This window comes from Strix aluco, chromosome 2, assembly GCF_031877795.1.
Source record: "Strix aluco isolate bStrAlu1 chromosome 2, bStrAlu1.hap1, whole genome shotgun sequence".
In the NCBI taxonomy this organism is placed as follows: domain Eukaryota; kingdom Metazoa; phylum Chordata; class Aves; order Strigiformes; family Strigidae; genus Strix; species Strix aluco.
In genome coordinates this window covers 27,868,875-27,890,433 of record NC_133932.1, presented here as the reverse complement: position 1 = coordinate 27,890,433, position 21,559 = coordinate 27,868,875, and the positions used below count along the sequence as shown (strand labels likewise).

At 38.1% G+C, this 21,559-nt stretch overlaps 1 protein-coding gene across 2 annotated transcripts in view; it reads right to left on the bottom strand.

The window, feature by feature from the left end:
• The window catches only part of CXADR (CXADR cell adhesion molecule), a 38,024-nt gene that overhangs the window by 6,160 nt on the left and 10,305 nt on the right, over nucleotides 1–21,559 (bottom strand). The window contains exons 2-7 of one of the 2 annotated variants that reach the window (XM_074813817.1): nucleotides 11,691–11,857; nucleotides 10,811–11,015; nucleotides 10,284–10,439; nucleotides 8,085–8,207; nucleotides 7,606–7,744; nucleotides 7,056–7,242 (exon numbers count right to left, since the gene is read on the bottom strand). In XM_074813817.1, the coding sequence (XP_074669918.1) occupies nucleotides 7,056–7,242; nucleotides 7,606–7,744; nucleotides 8,085–8,207; nucleotides 10,284–10,439; nucleotides 10,811–11,015; nucleotides 11,691–11,857 (977 nt within the window). Of the gene's footprint in view, nucleotides 1–2,887; nucleotides 7,243–7,605; nucleotides 7,745–8,084; nucleotides 8,208–10,283; nucleotides 10,440–10,810; nucleotides 11,016–11,690; nucleotides 11,858–21,559 lie in introns of those variants that run through there. The other variant, XM_074813808.1, reaches the window with a different exon arrangement.

The following is a 21,559-nucleotide window of genomic DNA, read 5'->3' as shown; positions in this document are numbered from 1 at the left end:
GAAAAATTGACATAATTGGAGGCTATTATACTAATGGTACTAAATTACTTTTACAGCTCTTTGTCATCTGATTTACTATTCCTTGATACCACACTCTGAATGAGTTGCTACCAGAGCACCAAGAAGCTGTGCTGTGACCGTTTGCCCTGTCTGGGGTGTGCCAGAGACTCTAGTCTACAGTTCCCCTTCTGAGTGTTTCTTCATACAGTATTGTTAGTAATAATATAGCCAAAAAACATCACATGCAGAAATTATGCATGGTAGGAAGAGTACAAGACTCTGCAGTTTAAGTAATGAAGATACACTGGCTATGGACACTGGCTATTGCTCTAAATGCAAAAAGGTTCTACAGACTGTCTGAAAACCCCTAAATCGGATGCTGCTGGAAACCAGAGCAGGGAAAGGCTTCAAGAAGTTCGACAGTTCATTTGTGCTTCCAGAATTCAGATCTCCCCTACAAAACTCCCTACAAACTGATCAGACTTACTGCTTTCCTCTCCCCATTTTGCAACTAGGAAAAATACTCCAGAGAGTCCAAATGCCCTTCAGGTACAGCACTCAACTTTCATCCTGCCTGCCTGCAGCTCACAGAACCACAGCATCCAGCCCTGAGAAGTGGGACGACTGTCACAGCATCACACAGCTTTCTGTGCTTCCCAGCGGACATACTGCCTCCAGAGGTTTTTTCCCCCTCAAGAAAAAATTAGATTACTGAAGGTAAAATGATGTGCTTTCACATGTTAACGTCTATTCTAATAGTGCCATGTTTTAAAGTTGTTACATAATCAAGTTGTGTAACCAACACACTCAACTTCTTTATAAAGCTACTCCCCCTTCCTGTCATCTAGCAACCCTGGCATCATACAAGATTCCTGTATGAGTTGCACAACTTTCTTAATGCTTCCTGAATAATATGGTAGAATTTTCCTTCATCTGTTTTTTTTAGATAGCACTGACCAAAGGAAGTTTCAGTGACTGTGCTAATCCACTAAAAAACAAGATGCAGCTAGCAAGCTACTGCCACTAAATACTATTGACTTTGCATATTCAAAGCAACCTGACCAGTACTCAACAACTGAATGCTGAAGTCTTCAAAACTCTAACTTATGAGGGTGACACTAACACTGATTACAATGTGAAAAATCAAAGGATCCTTAAAGGATCCCTATTTTCAGAAACTTGACTTTGAATGGAAGTCAGAATCAGGGACAACGCAATCTTCCAGGCCAGCTTTCTGCCAGAGTGGTTATTTTATAAAACTAAAGGTTCATATTCTTCTCCTGAGAGCTGAGCCTGTACCATCCTGCAAAAAGCCTAAAGCAAGTTAAAAAAGCAACAGAATCATTGTAACTCAAGTACACACATTATTTTTAGATTAAGATGCAAGTCTTCATGTTCTGAGTGATCACCTACAGTCATCCCACAAGTAAAAGGTAATTTTAGAATAAGCTGAGACCTGGACAGGTAGACAACATTCATAGCTTCTTTCACTCTACTCTTGCTTTTGCTCCTTGATCAGCTATTTTCTTCACAAGCTCTTTTAATTTTGTTTTATGGATTTTACACATAAGAAAGCAAGGCTGAGTCGCTGTCATTAACTGTTTTCTAAAACAGTCTAATAATTAATTGCCTATCAGCATTATCATAGAGCTTGAACAAACCCAAGCTTCTCCAACTAAGAATTGAATTTGAAATAATAAGCTCAAAGTACATAGTTCAGAGAAAAAAAACAGGAAGACAGACCTTTTGAGAAACTTTATCCAAGGTATTGTCTAACACGTTCATTAGAACCGCAAAGATTTTGTAGAACTATCACATGATGAGTGCCCTCTATTCTTTCAGGACACTCTCAGGAAAGCTCTAGCTGCTTTGTTGGAATTCCCAGAGACAAGCTGGAGGTACCCAGCGTCTTTGATTCACAATCATCTCATCTCCAAATAAAAGACCTGGGGCAGCTGAGGCATGCAAGTGACATTTGTGACAAAACTACCACCTCAGGAAAGGATGAAAGTCTTGAACTTAAGTCATGACATTAAGATTAAAAGGGTGTAGAAAGGTTTCTTAGAGCTCTAGAAATAAGAGACAAATCAGAACCTTCATTTTTATTAGCTTTCCTTCTGTATATAATTTGAAATAGAAAAAAATTCCTAAAGGGTGTTCCACCAGTACTCCATTTAACTTCATATGCTTGTGCACACATGTATCAAACAGTCTTTTAATATATACACAAAGAAATGACTGCAACATCTAGCATGGCACAAGTACACATTAACATATGAAGATTGGCATACATTATAAAATACAAATATAGGCATAAAACATGAACAAATGTAAGCTAATCAGGCTTCCACTGATATAAGCACAACGCAAGCCATTAATGCAGAGCCCATGCCAGACTTTGTTTCCTAAAACCAAGTACATGCCCAGGATGACACTGAAGAAATTGCATTAATCTTAGGTAAAATTACAAGGACAGTAATCAGTTGGTTTGCAAGGCCAAGGGGTGGGGCATATCCCAAGTCACCTCCATTTGAATCAAAAATATGCACTTTAACTGACAATATAAACCCAAGCATTTTATCAACATGCTTTGAGTGCTGTAAACCTCCTTGTTTGAATTTTAAAAGACAAGAATTTATCAGCTTCAGGAATTTTTAGTTCTACCTAAAATATTGAGGGATGAAATTTAATCTGAAGTTCCTTTCCAGCCTCATGTTTCAGAATAACTGTTGAGATCACTCCGGCATGTTTTTGAAATTGATCACTACATCTGTGTATCTACAATTTGAAACCACAAATAAGTGCATGTTTTATAATACCTAAAGTTTTACTTCTCTTAGAAATTAACAGGGGGGAAAAGCAAGAAATACAATTATTAATGCCAGCGTGGTATACACAGCCATATTTATTAGTTCACTTCCAATTACATAAAGAGAAAGCTGAAGCCATATACAAGTGCTGCTTTAAAATAAAGACAGACTACTGTTTTCTCCAACAGTTTTATTTCAAAAAGTACACAAGTCTGTCATGGAACTACAGCATTTTAAAATTTTGGACTTTGTTTTTACAAATTCACTCACAATACTTGTGTTTTAAAATACCATTCCCCCAAAAGTGTGAATATAAAACCTCAAACTGAAATTTGTATCAATATTCAAGTCCATGCTTCGTGCATGAGAAGTGTAACATAACATTTTGGATTCCAGGAAATATTATTGCTCCAATTTCAATTAAGCTGTGCCTCAATGCTAGAGGACTGATAACCAAAGTGTCCCATAAAGCACCTATCAAGTGTATAAAACAAGGTTTAAGTGTCACAAATAGTATTATGTCAACTGGAACAAAAATCTAAAGTGATCCAGAATATACACTACTAAGAACAAAACCAAAAACTTATCATGGAAACCAGTAATATACAATATTCAGCATTACAGAAAAAACTTGCAATTAAGAAGTCTTACTTGTACTATTAAGCAGGAAGCATACACCTAATATGAATGCGACTATCAGAGTTGATAAAGATGTATGCATTGTACATTTCTTTCAAAAGTCATGTTTTACCCCTCCAACAAGGCATTTCTGTGCACTACACAGTTTTGGAAGAAGCATTCATTTTTAGGTAAGGAAGTTTCACACAAATACCTTTAAATATCTATTTCAGAAAGTTTATGAAAACACTTGTAATGTATGGACAAGTGTTACGTAACCTCTACAGTATTACAAGTCTAACACTTTATTCACACCATGCTAAAATTGAGGGTTTTCTTCTATATATATATAGTAGTCCTCAACAGGCAAGTTTACAGTCAGGACATGAACTAGAGGTTTTTTGAGTTCACTTAAGAGTATTTACATAATGGTACCACACCCCCCCCCCTTTTTTTTTTTTTAATAAAATGAGACATTAAAAATGCCACCTTCTAACTGGTATATCAGCTGCCATTACTTCCTAAAAGAGTTCTGTTAGAGTTATCTGTAAGATGGGACACCTCACGTGTTTAACCAGTTCATCTCCTACACAGCTAGAAATCATTGCTAAACTATAGTAGCTGCTTTTGAGAATCATAAACCTGGTGTAAGTGAACAATCTATTGAAAAAAGAAATAATTTATAATAGCAGTATTATGTTTTCAGAGTAGTGTTGTATCCATTTAAAAAGGCATGATGATAGCAACTTGAGGCAAAGTTTACCCCAAGTCAGAGGTTCTTTATTTCAGATAAGGACTATGTCAGATTCTATTTCTTTTATTTTCCATGCAATTACATAAATAGACAGACACTGTCAAGGCTGCTAAGCCCAACAGCTAGGGTCTGAGGGCATGTCATGCCATCCTTCTGTCCATTTATTATTTTGTATTAGCTGAGAGAGCATTAAGCATGTGTAAACTCTGCTCTGTATGCTTTAGTGAATAGGTTTCTGTTCTTGAGTGTCCTAGGGCTTACCTGACTAAGTACAGGGTCTCAGGCCAAACAAACAAACAAAAAAAACCCAAAAAACACAAACAAAACCCACAAACCACATCTAATCTCACATATGTCCACAGGTGACTAAGAACCAAATTCAGTAGGTTTGTTGCCTGGTTGCTTAGGTTTATAGCTATCTCAGTCTGTGATTCAGTTTAGTTTTGAATTCAACTTGTATTTATAATAACTATACCCTTTTAATTAAGGAAGGCCTTAGTTTCAAGGTAAACAATCAGTGTATGATTAAAATCTAGGAAGTCTCTTCTATCACAATAATTGGATGCAAGAAGATGTCTTCTCATCTATTGCCCTTCATATGTTTGGCACAGTTAACTAAACCTATTATTTACCACACAAGTCAATCATCCATCTCATTGGTACAACTGAACAGTTTTCAGTAATATCAACACTTAGATCATAATTAGCAATTGAAGGAGTAGCTGACATTTTGAAATACAGAACAATACAGAGAGAGACACCGAAGTCACATCCAAAAATAGGCATGAAGAGGTATAAATAGTACATAAGAATCAAGAAATCAGATCACAGTGTCATGTTTTCAGAACTGTACCATCATCTAAGCACCTGTTTGAACAGTAAGTTTAGGCACCAGAAATTTCATAAAAACAGAAGTTACAATCAGGCAGAGTTTATTGACAAGGCACACATGAAAGATAAAAAAATCTGATCTCTAACAGTATCAGTTTACAATCTAAAAAAGTCCCAAAATATGTAAAACTGTAAGTCTAGAACACTTAATAGCCATTCAAGTTTCTAAATTCAGTATGAAGGGTATGTTCTTTACATTAATAGTGCCAGCCAAAAATTGTGCACCTAACTACAGATAGGACAAGCATTTAGCAGTAAGCCAGAGAATTTATCACAGATCTATAAGCAGCTACAAAAAAGCAGACACTAAACCTAGAACTCTGGGGAAATGTTGTCTCTCACACTGTTGCTACATACAAATAATCCTAACATTTTTCAACAGGCTATTCAGACATTTCCTTCATCAACAGCAGTGCCACGTACTATACACCTTTAGAGTTTTCCAAAATACCTTGCAGTTTAACATCTATAGCTAGAATAAGCTGATGGGACTCCCCTCCTCCCATCCCCCCAAGCACAGGATGAAGAAGTAGAAAATAGGAAGGAAGAAAAAAAAAAAATTACACAAAGATTCAAACTGCACTAAGCTTTAAATCCAGCTTCCACAGGTATCAGTCATCAGACGATATCAAAAGTCCTTAAGTATGTGTGAAAGTAAGATAAGGAATTGTTCTGTCCTTTCTCTAATGCCTTAAGTCTGCAAAACTGGGAAAAAGGGGTTTTTGAATCTTGAAACAGGAGATTTGTATCAACAATTCTTTCCTCTCAGATTCTGACTGCATGAAACTCTTACTCTTAAAAGTCTAAAGTCTGTTCATGATATTTTGGGCTATTGGAAGTGGCAAGAAGAAATGAGCTTTATACTCCTTGCAAATTCACACAAAGATATTAGCATCTTAAGTAAAGGCTAACTACTGCTTACACGTATATGGAAAAGATGTTTCCACAATGACATTAGCGCAAGAGGACAGATATCAAATACCAATTACTTAACAGCTTTCATTAAAACCCCATGGAGCTTCTAGGTAATCGGTTTGGAAAAAGTAAGAGCGCTTCCTTAGAATCTAAACAGGCTTTGGAAAATGCAAGGTACAATTAACTTAAAACCTGTATAAAGATATACATGTTCATTCTTACTGTGACAGTAACAGTTGATCTATAGATTTTAAAGCACAGACACCACTACCAACAACCTGATAGGACCTCTTGCATAAGATAAGTATGAAGTTATCTGACACTACTAGATCTCGTTATTACAGAAAAATTCATGTTTCAAAGAGCTTGCAAAGTCTCCTGTCATGTTTCCACTCACTGAAATTTTAAATTCAGAATAGATTCATTAAATTAATGGAACCAAATAAGTGGTAGTCCCTGAAACAAGAGCTCAAGAGTGCTCCAAAACAAACATTACCAGGTCAAAGAACTGCATAAATACTCAGTTTGTACAGAATTCAAAGTCATCCTCAGTATTTCAGCCCCCTGCAACTATATCAGACAGTGGCCAAGTTCAAATATTTCTGTTATTCCAAAATTGAGGATAAAGTTTCAGGAACTCTGAGAAACTTCATGGTCTACACGTGAAATGCTTTTGTTACTTCTCACTTGTGTCTCACTGTAACATATTCAGAACTGCACATTAGCTGACAGTCTCTCTTCAGCAACCTACCAGAGGTCCAAATACCTTCAGTGTCCGATATTTAGTTAGGAACTTCAACGCTTTTAGCAAATAGTTCAACTGTCAAGTTTAAAATTAAAAGTGAGAATTGGTGGCTTTTCAAACTAAGTTGTTCATTTTCTTCAAGGAAATTGCATGCCATTGCTTAAATGAGGGATGGAACACAGTAGTTTTCTCTAATACTTACAATGAACACTTAAAAAACAGCATTTAAATTAATAATATTTTATACTATGGAGCCATCTTTGCTTTGTGCTGGAATCATCACAGGAACAGCTCCCATTCTACTTAAATTAGGTGCAGCTACCTTTGAAGGTGCAAAGGGTGGGTTTTGACCAGGAGTACGTTCAAAGTCTTCACTTGGGACTTGGCTATACGGAGTTTTGGTATATCCTTCCATATTTGAGGGAGACATTGAACCCAGAGAAGAACGATTGCTGCCTATGTAGCTGCGTGCTGTTGAACTGCGACTTTTTGGAGGTGGAACATCTTCTCTGAAATAAACAAAAAAAAAAACAGTTGCAGAACAAGAGTCCAGTCACTATTACTATGTGGGAGCTTACAAAACAAATTTTCAGTTTGTTTCTTTCTATTCTGACATAGTAGACAAAAGAGGCTCACATATTACTTTAAGTTTAAAAAATTTCAAGTATTCATTGCCTTTAAAATCTTTACCAAAATTAGATGTAACTACCTACGCCATATTCAACACAAAGTTCTGACAAGCTGTTAGTATGTTAATAAGATTTCCAGATTAAGACAGAAATCTTAACTGTTAAGTATCTTACTTGCAGAAACACACATTTAAAAGTTAATCTTCAAATAATACTGCTCAGAAACTAGAGATATGTTGTTACCTGATATCATGATGTACTTCTTTCTCATACTTCTTCTCTCTATGCTTCTTACAGCAACAGAAGACAAGAAAAGCCAGTATACAAAGACCCAGGAGAGTTCCTACAATAGCTCCAGCAATTATACCAGCTGTATTTATAGCTAGAATAGATAAATAATAATACTGTTTGTTAAGTGTCAAATTTATATAACCAACTTCTTTTCTCTTAATATTAAAAACAATATGTTTCCACGTGATCCCGGTTAATAGTATATCACTGAATCATAGAGGGTATGCTTCAATCACAAGCATTTAAAACAGTAATAAGAGCTACAGCTTTCTGCATAAAAAGCAACATTTTGGGAAGTAAAGACTTGAAGGGGCAACCATCAGTTACACAACAGGGTTGGGTTTTTTAAACCTTTTAGGAATTTAGAAAAACAAGATTATTCAGTTTTAATACACAAACCACTATAAGACCGTTACACAGCAAACACTTACGAGGGGTGACATTCAGCTCAACAGAACATTCATCTGTGCCAACTCTGTTCGAGGCAACACAATTGTATGTACCAGAATAGTCTTGAGAGGCATTTTTCAAGAGAAGTTCGCCTGTATTTTTATCTACAAACAACAAAAGGTAATGGTTTATCATTCTCCAAAGTTTAATTCCATATTCAATACTACAGAATTATTAATCCAGCACATAGATGAAATCTTAACTAAAAAATGCTGTATTAAAAATACCCAAATAAAACCAAAGTTCTACCATGCTGCAACACACTATTACTTGTAAAAGTCTTTTACCTTGTTAGAGATTTATTCCACAGCTTTTAACTTTAATATTAAGCCAACAGACTAATTGCTTTGTCAATGGATAGGAACAGATGCTTAAAATTACCAGTTCTCTCATCCTAACATAGAATTCTAAGATACAAAAGATTAACTGCATTCCGGAAGTACTTCCTTCTCTTCTTTCTGTCTAAACCGATTCTACACAACCAGCTCAGATGTCTGCAGAACCCACGTCTCGACATGAGGTGGATCTAACCTGAACACTGCACTCCAATGGGGGACCACTTAAGTCTAGTTATGCTGACAGAGTAGGACACAATCAGTGAAAAAATCAGAGTATTTCCCCAGGGCTTTCAAAGCCATGAACAGCTACCTTTGATTCTACTATATGAACTCCAATTGGCTCACATGCTTTAATTGCCCATCGATTTGCCATCAGCACAGCAAGAGACTACATCACAGGAACAAAGCACCACACAAATACTTAGTTATTCCTGCTGAAGAAGTTTGGTAGTGTCTAGATTCTTGAGAACATGTTCAGTGTCCCCAAACCTACATTCACAAGCCCAAAACGAACATTGTTTTATCGAGTTACATGCCACTTTTGCATAATTTCTCACTCATTCTTGCCCAGCACTGATATTGCCAACTGATATTTTTGTTACCATAAGACAAATTTGGGATGTGGAGTAAGAAGGGGGATAATAACAGAAGCTTAAGTTCTTGAGCGGTCGAGAGAAGGCCATGAAGTGATCAACTGTTCACTGTCAAAACAAGAAATAAGAGACTTCAAACAGCACTACCAGGAGGCAAGTTCGAAATGAAGAACAGTATGAGGTTCTTCATATGTAGCTGATGTTTAGAGAACCGTGTTCTAAGATATTACAGATTCTAATAGACTACAGAGCTTAAAGGGAACTGAAGAAGTTCACAGAAGTCAGTTTTTGTTTGTTTTAAATCAGTTAAACTGAAGCCACAATTGAGTTTCCTGAGATATAAATTAAGGGAGGATAGGAGATGCCTATTAGGAAGAATCACACAACTTATTTTCTCTCCCCTAGACATCCACTTTGGCTACTCTTAGACACATGCTACTACTTTGTCCTCTGTGTCCTACACAGCCTGAGTTAAAATATCTCTATTTGTAAGCAGTCTTAAACTGCTTCATCTGCAAGAAAAACTCACCATCTCAAGGTTTAAGGTTTTCATAACTACAAAGATGATTCAAAAAAATATTCCAGAATAACTTTCACAAAGACAAAACTCACAAATTAACCTTCCACAATGAAATTCTCACAATAAAAATGCAATACGACCACTATAATTATTTGGAATCCATCAAAATTCAGAATACATAAAACTCTCTTCTGTATGTCTGCTCTTGTAAGAAGAGGGTAAGTCTTCTCTTCTCCGTTACTCTCGACAACTTTTCTTCTAAAGACATGTACCCCTTTTTAAGCAAGAAGTTCTGTCACTTGATCTGGAATTGAATACCTCAGTTCAATCTCTAATAAAATTCAAGCTTTTTTCTCCATTTCCCTGAAGGGAGCTCTAATCACTAGCCTAGACTCTGTTCCGAGTCTTCCCTACTGTCCACTTGAGCACAAAAGCAGCCAACATCAGCAAGCAAGAGAACTCACAACACTCAGGCACAGATGAGCATGATTCTGCTGAATAATAGTAAGAATCCCAACTCAAAGCTTGAAACATTTCCCAGTATGAATTAAAAAAAATAAAAACCAACTTGTTTCAAAGTCAGTTTTATTACCCAGTGAGAGGGCAGAAGTAACATTTGTCCTGACTACTCTATACTAAGCATGAGATGCTCAAAAGTGAAGATAAGCCAAAAATACGAATGCAATCATTCTTAAATATTTCAGAGTAATAAGTAAAGTTTGACAGTACTCAGCACGGAAGTGGCAGGAAGTTCCTGTGTGCCAGATACTCTCCTCCAGTCATAAGACAAAAGTGGGGATCCTTCTTGTGATGCACATTTCAAGGTGACGTCTTTTCCAATCTCCTGTGATCCTTCAATGGAACATTTAGTTCTTGCTGGCTTTACTAATAAACAAAGTATCACTGAATTAATAACAGTCACAATCAAAATGCTTACTACTTGTGTTCTAGTAGGTCAGTCCAGTTTGTTAAAGACAAAGCTTGTGCAACAAACCATTTCTTCTATGCGTGGAAAGATTTTCTATGAAATACAAGCCAGGTGTAGAATTTTTAAAAATGCTCATTATTCTGAATATTATTCCTTTCATCCCCCAGAATGTAATTATGTCCGCCCCTCCCAAAGCTTCAATAATGGATGCATCACCATAGATTCAGTATGACTTTGCCCAACGGAAGTTTTCGTTTTAGACATCAAAGATAGGATCGAATAAACACATAAAAATGTCACTGAAAACTCAAGAAAATCATTATCTTACCATGTACAGTCAACTGTATTTTTTGGCTTTGAACTCCAGGAGCCTTCTTCACTTTGCACTGGTATGTGCCAGTGTCTGCTGACTTTAAATTCAGGATATCCAACGAACCATCACCAGATCTGGGATCAGGATTAGTAAACTGCATCCGCCCAGTCATAGCAGCATAATAATGATTATAAATCCTGTCTACAGCATACATAATTATCTATAAAAAAGAAATATGATTCAGAAATCCATTTGGCATGTAAACATTCAAAATAATTTAGTATCTTCAGATTCTTGACAGTTTCTTTCTACTGTTTCAAATAGTCCCAGAAGTATGAGACAAATAGCTCATCTTCCAAATATCACCACATACAGTACTCTAATGAATACTCCAATCAAACACCTGCCCAAGTAGCAATATGTCAACACTGACTTCTAACTGAAAGAAAACTGTTCCAAATTGCTCTAATTTCATTATGTAAAACCTGTCTACTAAAAGCAGTCATCTTATTGCTAAGGCTTCCAAAAAAAGGGAAGAGTTAATAACTAAAAGAGTTAACATATTTAGAGTTAAATCCTCATAAATCAGTTTTCAATCAGGAGAATACTGCAGGTACAAAGGCATAGTTTGTTTGCTGGAAATGAAGTGTATTTGAGAGTTCTTCTTTAGAAGACAAGTTTTATGGTGAAAAATTTCTTGATATTTCATATTTAATCTGCTATTCAAAAACTTCCACTATATTTCATACGACTGGTGCTTCAAAATAATTTAAGATCACAAGCATCCCAACCTGAAAAGGTGGAAGTTTAAAAAGCCAGTAACAAAGTTCTTACGTTGACCTACTCAAACAACTGAATTAATACTGTCAAAAAAAGAAAAAAAATCTCTACTTACTATTTGTTCCTTCTTTTGATTATCTGCTGGTATCAATACCCACTCAATATCTAGTGGGCCTTCATCTTCTTCTGAGAGTACAAAAGTACATGGCAATGTAACTTTCTCTCCTTGTGCTGTTTCAAATGATTTTTCAGCTGAAGTTATACTCAGGCTTCTTGTTAGACCTATAAAAGTATATTTTTGCGTTTTATAATCACTTCACATGCAGTTTTCCTTGTATGTGTTCTATATTAGCATATATTCAAATCCATCATATATTTTTCCCATATAGAAATCATGCCATTAGTCAAGACTTGTCACCACTTAAGAGATCCTGTGCAGTATGTCACTGAACACAATGCAAAGTCATGTACTGTTCATGTGGAATCATATCTAACAGGCAGTTACATCTTTCAAACCATATAATTTTTTTGTACAATTCAAGTCCCATATGAAGCTAAACCAGAAATTTTCAGCAGCAGGTTTTTCAAGTTATTAGTTAATGACCTTACCTTACCACTACTCCCTCACTGTAAAATGAAAGCAGGGAACAGATGAAGTCTGCCAGGATGGACGGAACTGTTGTGAAGTCCTGGGTTAGATCACGTTAAGTTACTCTGCCTTGAGGTATAAGGGCTCTTCTATCTACAGGGAGTGGACAAATGAATCCTTTCCAAAAATCTCAATTAGTTTTTTAGATTTGTCACCCTTTCTGCTTGTCTTACTCCTCAGAAAAGGCTGTGTAATCCTTATCTGTGTGCCTCTAAGCAAAACATGTTTCCAAACAAGTTTTCCTCAGTTCAGCCCTGAAAAAGAATCTATATAGTGACACAAACAGACTTACTCAAAAGGCCTGAAGCAAGATTCCCCCTATTTTAAAACAAACACAGGTTTCCCTCATCAAACGTATAGACCCATACATCGAAGTCAGGAAGTGGAAAGCTCCCTTTGCTCATTATGGAACCAGGTTTGACATTTATACATCCACTGTTTTGTCCACATTGCTGGGTAGCAAGCTCAGATTTTCACAGTCATTTTATGTGTGCAGGTTGTTGCCCATCATAGCCAGACAGTCACACAGGTGTTACCACTGTCACAACAAATTCAAGAGTGGCCAGTGTGAAGAAAATAGATCTTTTGGTTCATCTATAGAATCACAGCCTCAGATGAAATAAAATTTAAAATTACTATAAATAATGCATTTATGCTTTAACTTGCACTTCTGTGCTAGCTCAAATTATTATCTAACTTGCACTTCTCCATGTAGTAGAGAAGCTGTGTGCATTTCTGCAGTACATCAGACTGCAACAGCTATCCTTCTATCACTAAAATTTTGCTCTGCATCAAATCTTTGGATTCTCCTCCTGATGTCAAAACACAAGGATCTTTAACATTTTTAAAAAAAAAATTAGAAAGAGAAAGCACCCGATATACTAAATTCCAGACAAAAGCCTCCAAGAAAAGACCTTCACAATTGTTAATTACAAACATACAGTTACAAATTAGGTAGGACTATTTTGTTTCCTACCATTCATGGTATTACTTGGCATGGCATTACCTTCATTCCAGGAAAAACAAAACAAAACAAAACAGCACCACCCACACCCAGGAAACATCAATTTGAGTTATGACAGAGATTTAGGTGCAATGTTTCTTACCAACCCATGTACATATTTTCAAAGATAATTCTAACAGGTTTGTATCACCTTTTATGAACCCAGTAAACATATCTGAGCAACTCATTCTCTGCTACTAGGTTGAATTAATACTATTTCCAAAATGATACTGATCTCCATGAATACCAGTTGACTTGCCACAGATGTTACCCCTTTCTAAAGGATCCTTTCAGACTTTCAAGAGTAAAACTACCCATTCTAAACCTCTTAAAAAAGTCATTTGACTAATGAAATATATTAGTGCAATCTTTCAGTTTGGTCAGCTTTGCATAAACAAAGACAATATTACTACCAGCCATCATCTCTAGAAATGGGTACATTCAGAGTACATTTGTATTTCCATAAAGCATAGCAGCAAAGAACGCAAATTCCTAACCCGTTTTTCAGTGACTTCCATACTCGTTCCCCCCTCCCCCACTGTCTCATTAGGGAACTGTAATACAATATTCTCAAGTTCATCTCCAAATTGCATTTCTGTATTTTCATTTGCTATATTAAATAAGTGAAATGGGATGTCAAGTACAGTTTAGTGAGTGATGATGAAATACATTACGACATTACTTCCTTAAAAGCCTCAAATCTATAACCTGGGAAATTAAAAGCTTTCATTCTGAAGTAAGAGTTAATCACTGAAGCAGTACTTCTGCTTCCTGACAGCATCTCCAATAACAGTGACTTTGCCATTTGAAGTTCCACAACAGATGACCACAGAACACACATTTGCTTTCCCCTCCCCGCAAGAGGACCTGCTGAGGATTTCACAAAATGCTCAGTAATTCAGGTAAGAGAAACACAATGACATCTGCCTCTTCACATGGGGTAGTGGGTAACTTTGGAGATGCTATGACACATCTGTACTACTGAAAAGTATAAAACCTCTGATTTTTAGTTGATACCTGCTGAAACACACAACATGGCAGAAAAACTGGACAGATGAGTACTCATATAATTTTTAGACTATAATTTTCTAAACAAACAGGACTTATACAATCAATGTTTTATTTCTCTCCCTCTTGCACCATTACTTGCTCATCTCTGACAATTTTATACAAATACAAAAGCAGAAGTAACAGTCCAGTGCAACCAGAAGTCCCTGAAGTTATTAATTTGTTCTGACATAGCTAAGAAGCATTAGATTCTTCCACTATCTCTTGCCTCTTCATTGCCAGGCAACTCCACGCAAGTATAATTTCCAAGTGGACATTACACAAACTGTTTCTCATTCAGATGGCAGAACACAGAGAGGGTTCTCACTGGGAATAAGGAAGAAAAATCACGTTAAAAGCTGGAAGTACCACATTTCAGAGACACGCTCCTAGGAAACTAGGCTCCAACACTCCTGCCTATCACATGGCAGCTTGCTTAAAGTGCTTTAAAAGCCACAAATTGCAAACAGTTCAGTCTCAGCTTCTACTACAGCACTCATTTCTCTAATCCAAAACATATGAAACAACACAGTAACCATAAGTCAAATAAAAGCAGAACCCAAGAGCCTAAAGTGACTTACCAGAAATTTATCCCACATAGAAGATTGTTACAAAAATTTAAAGTACGAGTAGTATGTTCATGCACACTGACTGCACAAACATGTCAAAGGAAGATGGAAACATGTGAACCTCAGGATAGCCCTCAACAATCATTCCTGCATATGAAGTTTGCAGCACACGTTAGCTGATATGAGAGGTACCCAAACATTGGTCTGAGCCTTCTAAATCTCAGAGATTTTTCATAAATCTCAATTCCTTTCTTCCTGCACATCTCCCAACACCTCATTTTTATTATACTAGCGTTCCACAGTCTCTTACACTAAGAATACAAGCATATGAAACTATTTTCCACTTTTTTTTGTCAACATTAGAATGACAGGCAGAAGCAGCAAGCATCTCAATTAAGGTAGGATGCAGAGCTAGCTGGGTTTGAACTAAGCATTATCAATACGAGGGAGTGGCAGGTGATACTTGTTGGAGATTCCCTTCTGCAGAGGAGACACACACATCTGCTGCCAGATATGCTGGTGAAGGTGGTTTGGCCAGATTCAACACATTAGAAAGATTGCCAAGGGTCCTCCAACACATTCTGCCAAGTTAGCAACTCGCTGCAGGACTGGCACTGCAGGAAGTGTTTTAATTTTTAAGGGCACAAGTACTCCTGAGAAATGAGGACTGCCAAATTAGAGGTGGGATCCACTTGACAAAGTGGGTTAGGAACATCCTCATCAAATCTGGTGACAATCACTTTAAATGAGATGTCTATCAGGGAATGGCAATAGAATTTTGCAGTTAAGGGAGGGAAACAGAGATTTAGACATGTTAAGGACATGGGTCAGGTTGATGGAAGGAAGATACCTTGGCAAGGATAAAACATGTTGAAAGGGGAATGACCTCAAGTGCCTGTAAACAGAAATATGACACCAGAGTAACTGAGACACATGTGGGACAGCTCACACCACTGGAAGGGCAGGCTGACCTATTCAGTAGGTAGAATTCTGTGGGACCCAGTTCTGACAGGCAAAAGAGCTCAAGAAAGCTGACGGGTATTTAAGGATAACTGCTTCTAACCACATGAAAAGTACATCCCAACACCTGGGAAAATAAGCAGATCAATCAGCAGGTTGACTTAAGGAGGAGAAAGCAGGAACACTCTACAAAGGGAAGAATACAGAAATATTGCCCAGGCCTGCAGTGTACCTGCTAGGGAAGTCAAAACACAGAATCGTCTAGGTCGGAAAAGACCTTGAAGATCATCCAGTCCAATCATCAACCCAACATTAACAGTTCCCAACTACACCATATCCCTAAGAGCTATGTCAACCCGACTCTTAAAACACCTCCAGGGATGGGGACTCCACCACCTCCCTGGGCAGCCCATTCCAACACCTAACAACCCGTTCTGTAAAGAAATGCTTCCTAATATCCAGTCTAAACCTTCCCTGGTGCAACTGGAGGCCATTACCTCTTGTCCTATTGCTTATTACTTGGTTAAAGAGACTCATCCCGCTCTCTGCAACCTCCTTTCAGGTAGATGTAGAGGGCGATGAGGTCTCCCCTCAGCCTCCTCTTCTCCAGACTAAACAACCCCAGTTCCCGCAGCCGCTCCTCGTACGACATGTGCTCCAGACCCTTCACCAGCTTCGTTGCCCTTCTCTGGATACGCTCAAGTAATTCAATGTCCTTTTTGTAGTGAGGGGCCCAAAACTGAATCCAGTAATTGAGGTGCGGCCTCACCAGTGCTGAGTACAGGGGTAAGATCACTTCCCTGTCCCTGCTGGCCACGCTATTTCTGATACAGGCCAGGATACCACTGGCCTTCTTGGCTACCTGGGCACACCGCTGGCTCATGCTCAGCTGACTATCAATCAACACCCCCAGGTCCCTCTCTGACTGGCAGCTCTCCAGCCACTCCTCCCCAAGCCTGTAGCGCTGCTGGGGGTTGTTGTGGCCCAAGTGCAGAACCTGGCATTTGGCCTTATTGAAACTCCTACAGTTGGCCTTAGCCCATCGCTCCAGCCTGTCCAGATCTCTCTGCAGAGCCTCCCTACCCTCGAGCAGATCAACACTCCCACCCAACTTGGTGTCATCTGCAAACTTACTGAGGGTGCACTCGATCCCCTCATCTAGGTCATCAATAAGGACATTAAACAGGAATGGCCCCAAAACTGAGCCCTGGGGGACACCACTCGTGACCGGCCGCCAACCGGATTTATCTCTGTTCACCACAACTCTTTGGGCCCGGCCATCCAGCCAGTTTTTTACCCAGCAAAGCGTGTGCCCATCCAAGCCGCGAGCAGCCAGTTTCGCCAGGAGAATGCTGTGGGAAACGGTGTCAAAGGCCTTACTAAAGTCAAGGTACACAACCAAAACTGAAAGCCACAAGGGACTTCAGTGCAACATGAAAAGCTTCTATTAGTACATGAGCAGTAAAGAATCAAAAAGGAAAACAGGACAGGTGATTTAGTGGCAGCTGACAGATAAGACCAAACCAGTGTTGACTCTGCTTGGAGCAGAAAGTTGGATGACTGAGGTCATGTCCAACACACACAATTCTGTAACTGCATTAAAGATCCGCATGAAGCCGATGCATAGTGACAAGATGACATCTTCTTCAAGCTTTCCCAAGCCTCACCTCCTTCAGTTTCCACTCAAATCTGGAAGATTCAATTTCTTTTAACTCCCCTAGAATGCTCCTCAAAACATGAGTGGATCAACTGTGGCATCTAACTGCTAGTACATGACAGGCAGACATTTTATCAAGCTGAGCGAAGATCTGTATTTGTTTTGATTAGCAGGGTTTCATGGACAAAATTTCAGACCTTTTTCAGACTTGTTTTAACACACCAGAAAGATGAGGCATTCCTCAAGTCAGTTATGCCGCTTATTCAAAGATGCTTAGTATTAAAATATCTAATTTTTAATTGCAGCAAACAGGTCACTTCAAAGCTTAGACTCAGAACCATGCAACAGATTCTCAAAAAACAACTGAAAACAATCAACATATAAGTGCAATTGGTCCAAATGGATATATATTGTTCTCCAGATATTCTGCAAGGAGAATACATGCCATATACTTTGTGGCAAATAGAAGAACGAACCTTTGTGACTGGGTGAGAAGAGACAAGTACCATTCCTCAATGCAGAATAGTAAGTATTATCCCTTATAAAAGTTTATATCAGAAGAAGGTAAGAGGTCAATACACATTTTGGATTCTGAGTATTCAGATTTAAGTTTCTTAATGTGGAATAAAATACTCTTTCTCTGGGAAACTTTAAAGAGCATTGCAAACTATATCTGCATGACCGAACAAGCTTTTTGCATGATTTCTGAAGGGGTGAAAACCAGTATACCATCTTTAGAGAAACTGTATTTCCTTATGAATATCTGGACATACCTTCAAATACCACTGAAGTGGAACACACTCGAGCGAACTACATGATTAATATTTTAAGAATAATCTAGGGAAAGTTAAATGTTTGATAGAATTTGATGGAAACTGTTTTAAGAATCATAAGAATTATAAGAATCTTCAACACAGAAAGCAGACAAAAAAATTAAAATGCAGCTTTCTTCATCTGAACACAAATCCTAGCAGAGCTGTGATCTATACTAATAAATGACAGAAAGCAAATTTTCATTAGATTAATTACGCATTTAGTATCTTTTTATTTAAATTTAAAAAGTTACAAATTCAGGATACACTGAAATTCTAGATTGCTGGCTTACACAAATTTAAGTGTAAATTTAACTTGGCGTGAATATTTCTGGCATCAGATAGGGCTATATTACAGAAGTGTGATGTATCCCTAACTGGGTAATACACAGGGCAGGAACACACTCAGCTGGAACAGCAGAAAGTATGGCAGCTGACATACACCGAGGGGCAGGAGTAGGGGAGACACTCCACGAAGGCAGGACTCCCACCAGGTTCAAAGCCATGTCTGAAATGGCAGCCACTAAGGAGCACAACTGGAAAGCAGCACAGACTGCTTCTACATGGGGTAGGAGTTGAATTCAGAGACGGTGCTGTACTTTAAGCCGTACGCCCCTCTGCAACCTGCATTTGCACAGTACTTCAACTTTATTAGCAGGCTCTCCAGAAACCCTCTTGTCTGCCAATACCTGCTTGTAAACAGGGAATGGCTGTAAACACATAAATGCTATTCCTCACAGAACGACACCTTAAGTAGTAAATAACAATGACAACCAGAAATGCATGTTAGTGCTTTGAGAGATACGAGCTATAAAATTAACTTCAGCTTAAAAAAAAAATTAGTTTCAGCTTAAACTCTTCTTTCAAATACAGATTTTAGATGTACCTGTCATCAAATCTTTTCAGTGACAAACTTCAGTCTCAAGAACTGACTCCCCACCATCCCCATTTTGCTTCTGCGTATGCCTCTCATCCACAGTTAATGTCCTAATTTTTTTTCAGCTAGCTCTAACCATATTATAAATCAAAGTTCCCCAACTCTCCCCTTTCCCATCTCCACTCAGAGAGAAGTTCTAAAATGTCTTATTTCAAAACCACATTTCTAAAATAAGGCCCTGGAGAACAGAGGGAGACTTCCCAGTGTTTACTGGCACAATCAAAAGACAAACATAAGTTTCCTTCATGGCTGAAATCTCCACAAAAAGCCAGCATCTCACAATCTTCTGCTTCCTCACTACACAAAACTTCAGTATCCTCAAGTAATGCCAAAACAAGCCTCTGCAAGGTAGGGTGCTGCTAACGAAGTAACTGAATTAAAAGCTGCCTTTGCAAAAATAGAGGGGAAAGAATATTTGGCATTACTCATTTTAGTGATTTTTGCAGCACCCAGGAGCTGAGTCACATCAGCACAGTCAAGACAGCCACAAGCTGCAGTGTCCTTATGCTGTTTTGCCACAGTTTATCATAACTGCACCACAAACCGAATCCTAGCTTTACCAGTGAGACCCCCAAAGGCCAAAAAAGCCTAGCTTCAGATATGGGTTCTCACAGTTACCAGCATCTTACCTCCAACAGCAAAAGCAAGGCCCCATTACAGTCACAGCTTTCAAGAACTTGGGCCAAAACCGCTATGAAATGCTATGAAACTTTGGTGCATCCAACTTTCCACATCGCATAAACCCATAAACTTCTGGCAAGTATCACCATGCCACAAAAGATCCTGGAAACATCATCTCCCTGGTCCTGATGAGGTCTAACGCAGATTAAGGCACAGTTAACCCCACTTCAGTTTCTGCAGAAGTTATATCAGGCTTCAGAAGTTCAGGCTAAGCATCTTAGGGGGACAGAAAGTGAAGGGAAAAAAAGTCAATTCCAGTTTTTCAATCAGCTCTAGTCATACTTATTTTCTCAACTTCACTGGTTTTCCATGGGACACATGACATGGAGCAACACAAAGAAAGGTTACTAAAGAGCCTTCTTTAACTTAGAAAACATTAAAGGAACAATGGCAATAAAGAAGAAAAGGAGAAGTTTAATAGAAGGATAAAAAAATTAGTTGTCTCCCCTTTAGAAAGTAGATTCAACAGATCTGGGAGCTTTTGACATGAGAATAAAACTCAAAAATTCTCTTTTACAGCCAAAGTACACAGATATTCTCATCAAATGTTTCAGGACATAATCCAAAATACATATTAGCTCAATACACGTCCTATTAATTTAGTCAGGCATCTAGGTACTGAAGAACAGTTAACTTCACAGCAACCTCACCTCAGGTAATAAAGAGAGATGAGGGAAAGGAATAAGCAAGCAAGTGACAATGAACTACCAAAAGCTAGATAACGATGCAGCAGTGAACAAAACAAGAAAAGAAAAAATGGCACAGCACTACTGCACTTGAATCCATAGTGGATATGTATCCAAAGAGCAGGTTTGGTATTTAGTCTGTAGAACTCTACAGAGAATTCAGATGTTTAGGATAATCCACTGCTGATAAAGGCAAATTGCAAAGCTTTTCCTAACAAAGTACTGTCCTGCTAGTATCAAAAGGGTTAAACAGTTAATGTTTTATATGCTCCACAGACACATTTCTCCTATGCTTGATACTAACTGTGGTTATCATACAATGCTGCAATACAAATTTCACAGAAAAGCACAGTTCACAGTAAGTAGTAAAAAGAAAAAACCCATCTTAGCAAAAGCATCAAGCACTTCTAAATCTAACATTTCCAAAACTACTGACATTAACATACTACATATCCCTCTACTTAAACCTCAAAAAAGCCCAATCTAAAAAGGTTAGAGAGAAAAAAACTTGCACCTCTATACTAGTCTAAATCCTCTAGGCAGAACACTGATTAATCCCTGAAGACAGAGATTTAACATTCATACGAAAGATGTTCACACCTGCATTTCATACCTCCCAGCATAGTGCTCTCTAAGCTAGCGAGAGTCACAGATCTTACTGAAGCCCTTCTACTATGCAGAAAAGATAGCTTATGGACCCAAAGAAAGTAAACAAGAGATTGGCTCCCAGTCCTTTCTTCAGTCTCCTCCTTCCTAGTTCATTTAGTCCCAGACTAAACATAATTCAGGAAACTAAATCCACAACGCAATTCCTGGAGAAAAGAACTTGAGTTTTATACGGGCACCTAGTGTTAGTAGAGGCATGTGTTGAGTTTGTATGGCAGGGTTTTGGTAGCAGGGGAGGGGCTACACAGGTGGCTCCTGTGAGAAGATGACAGAAGCTGCCCCAACCTTCCCCCCTGTCTCCAAGTCAGACCCACCTC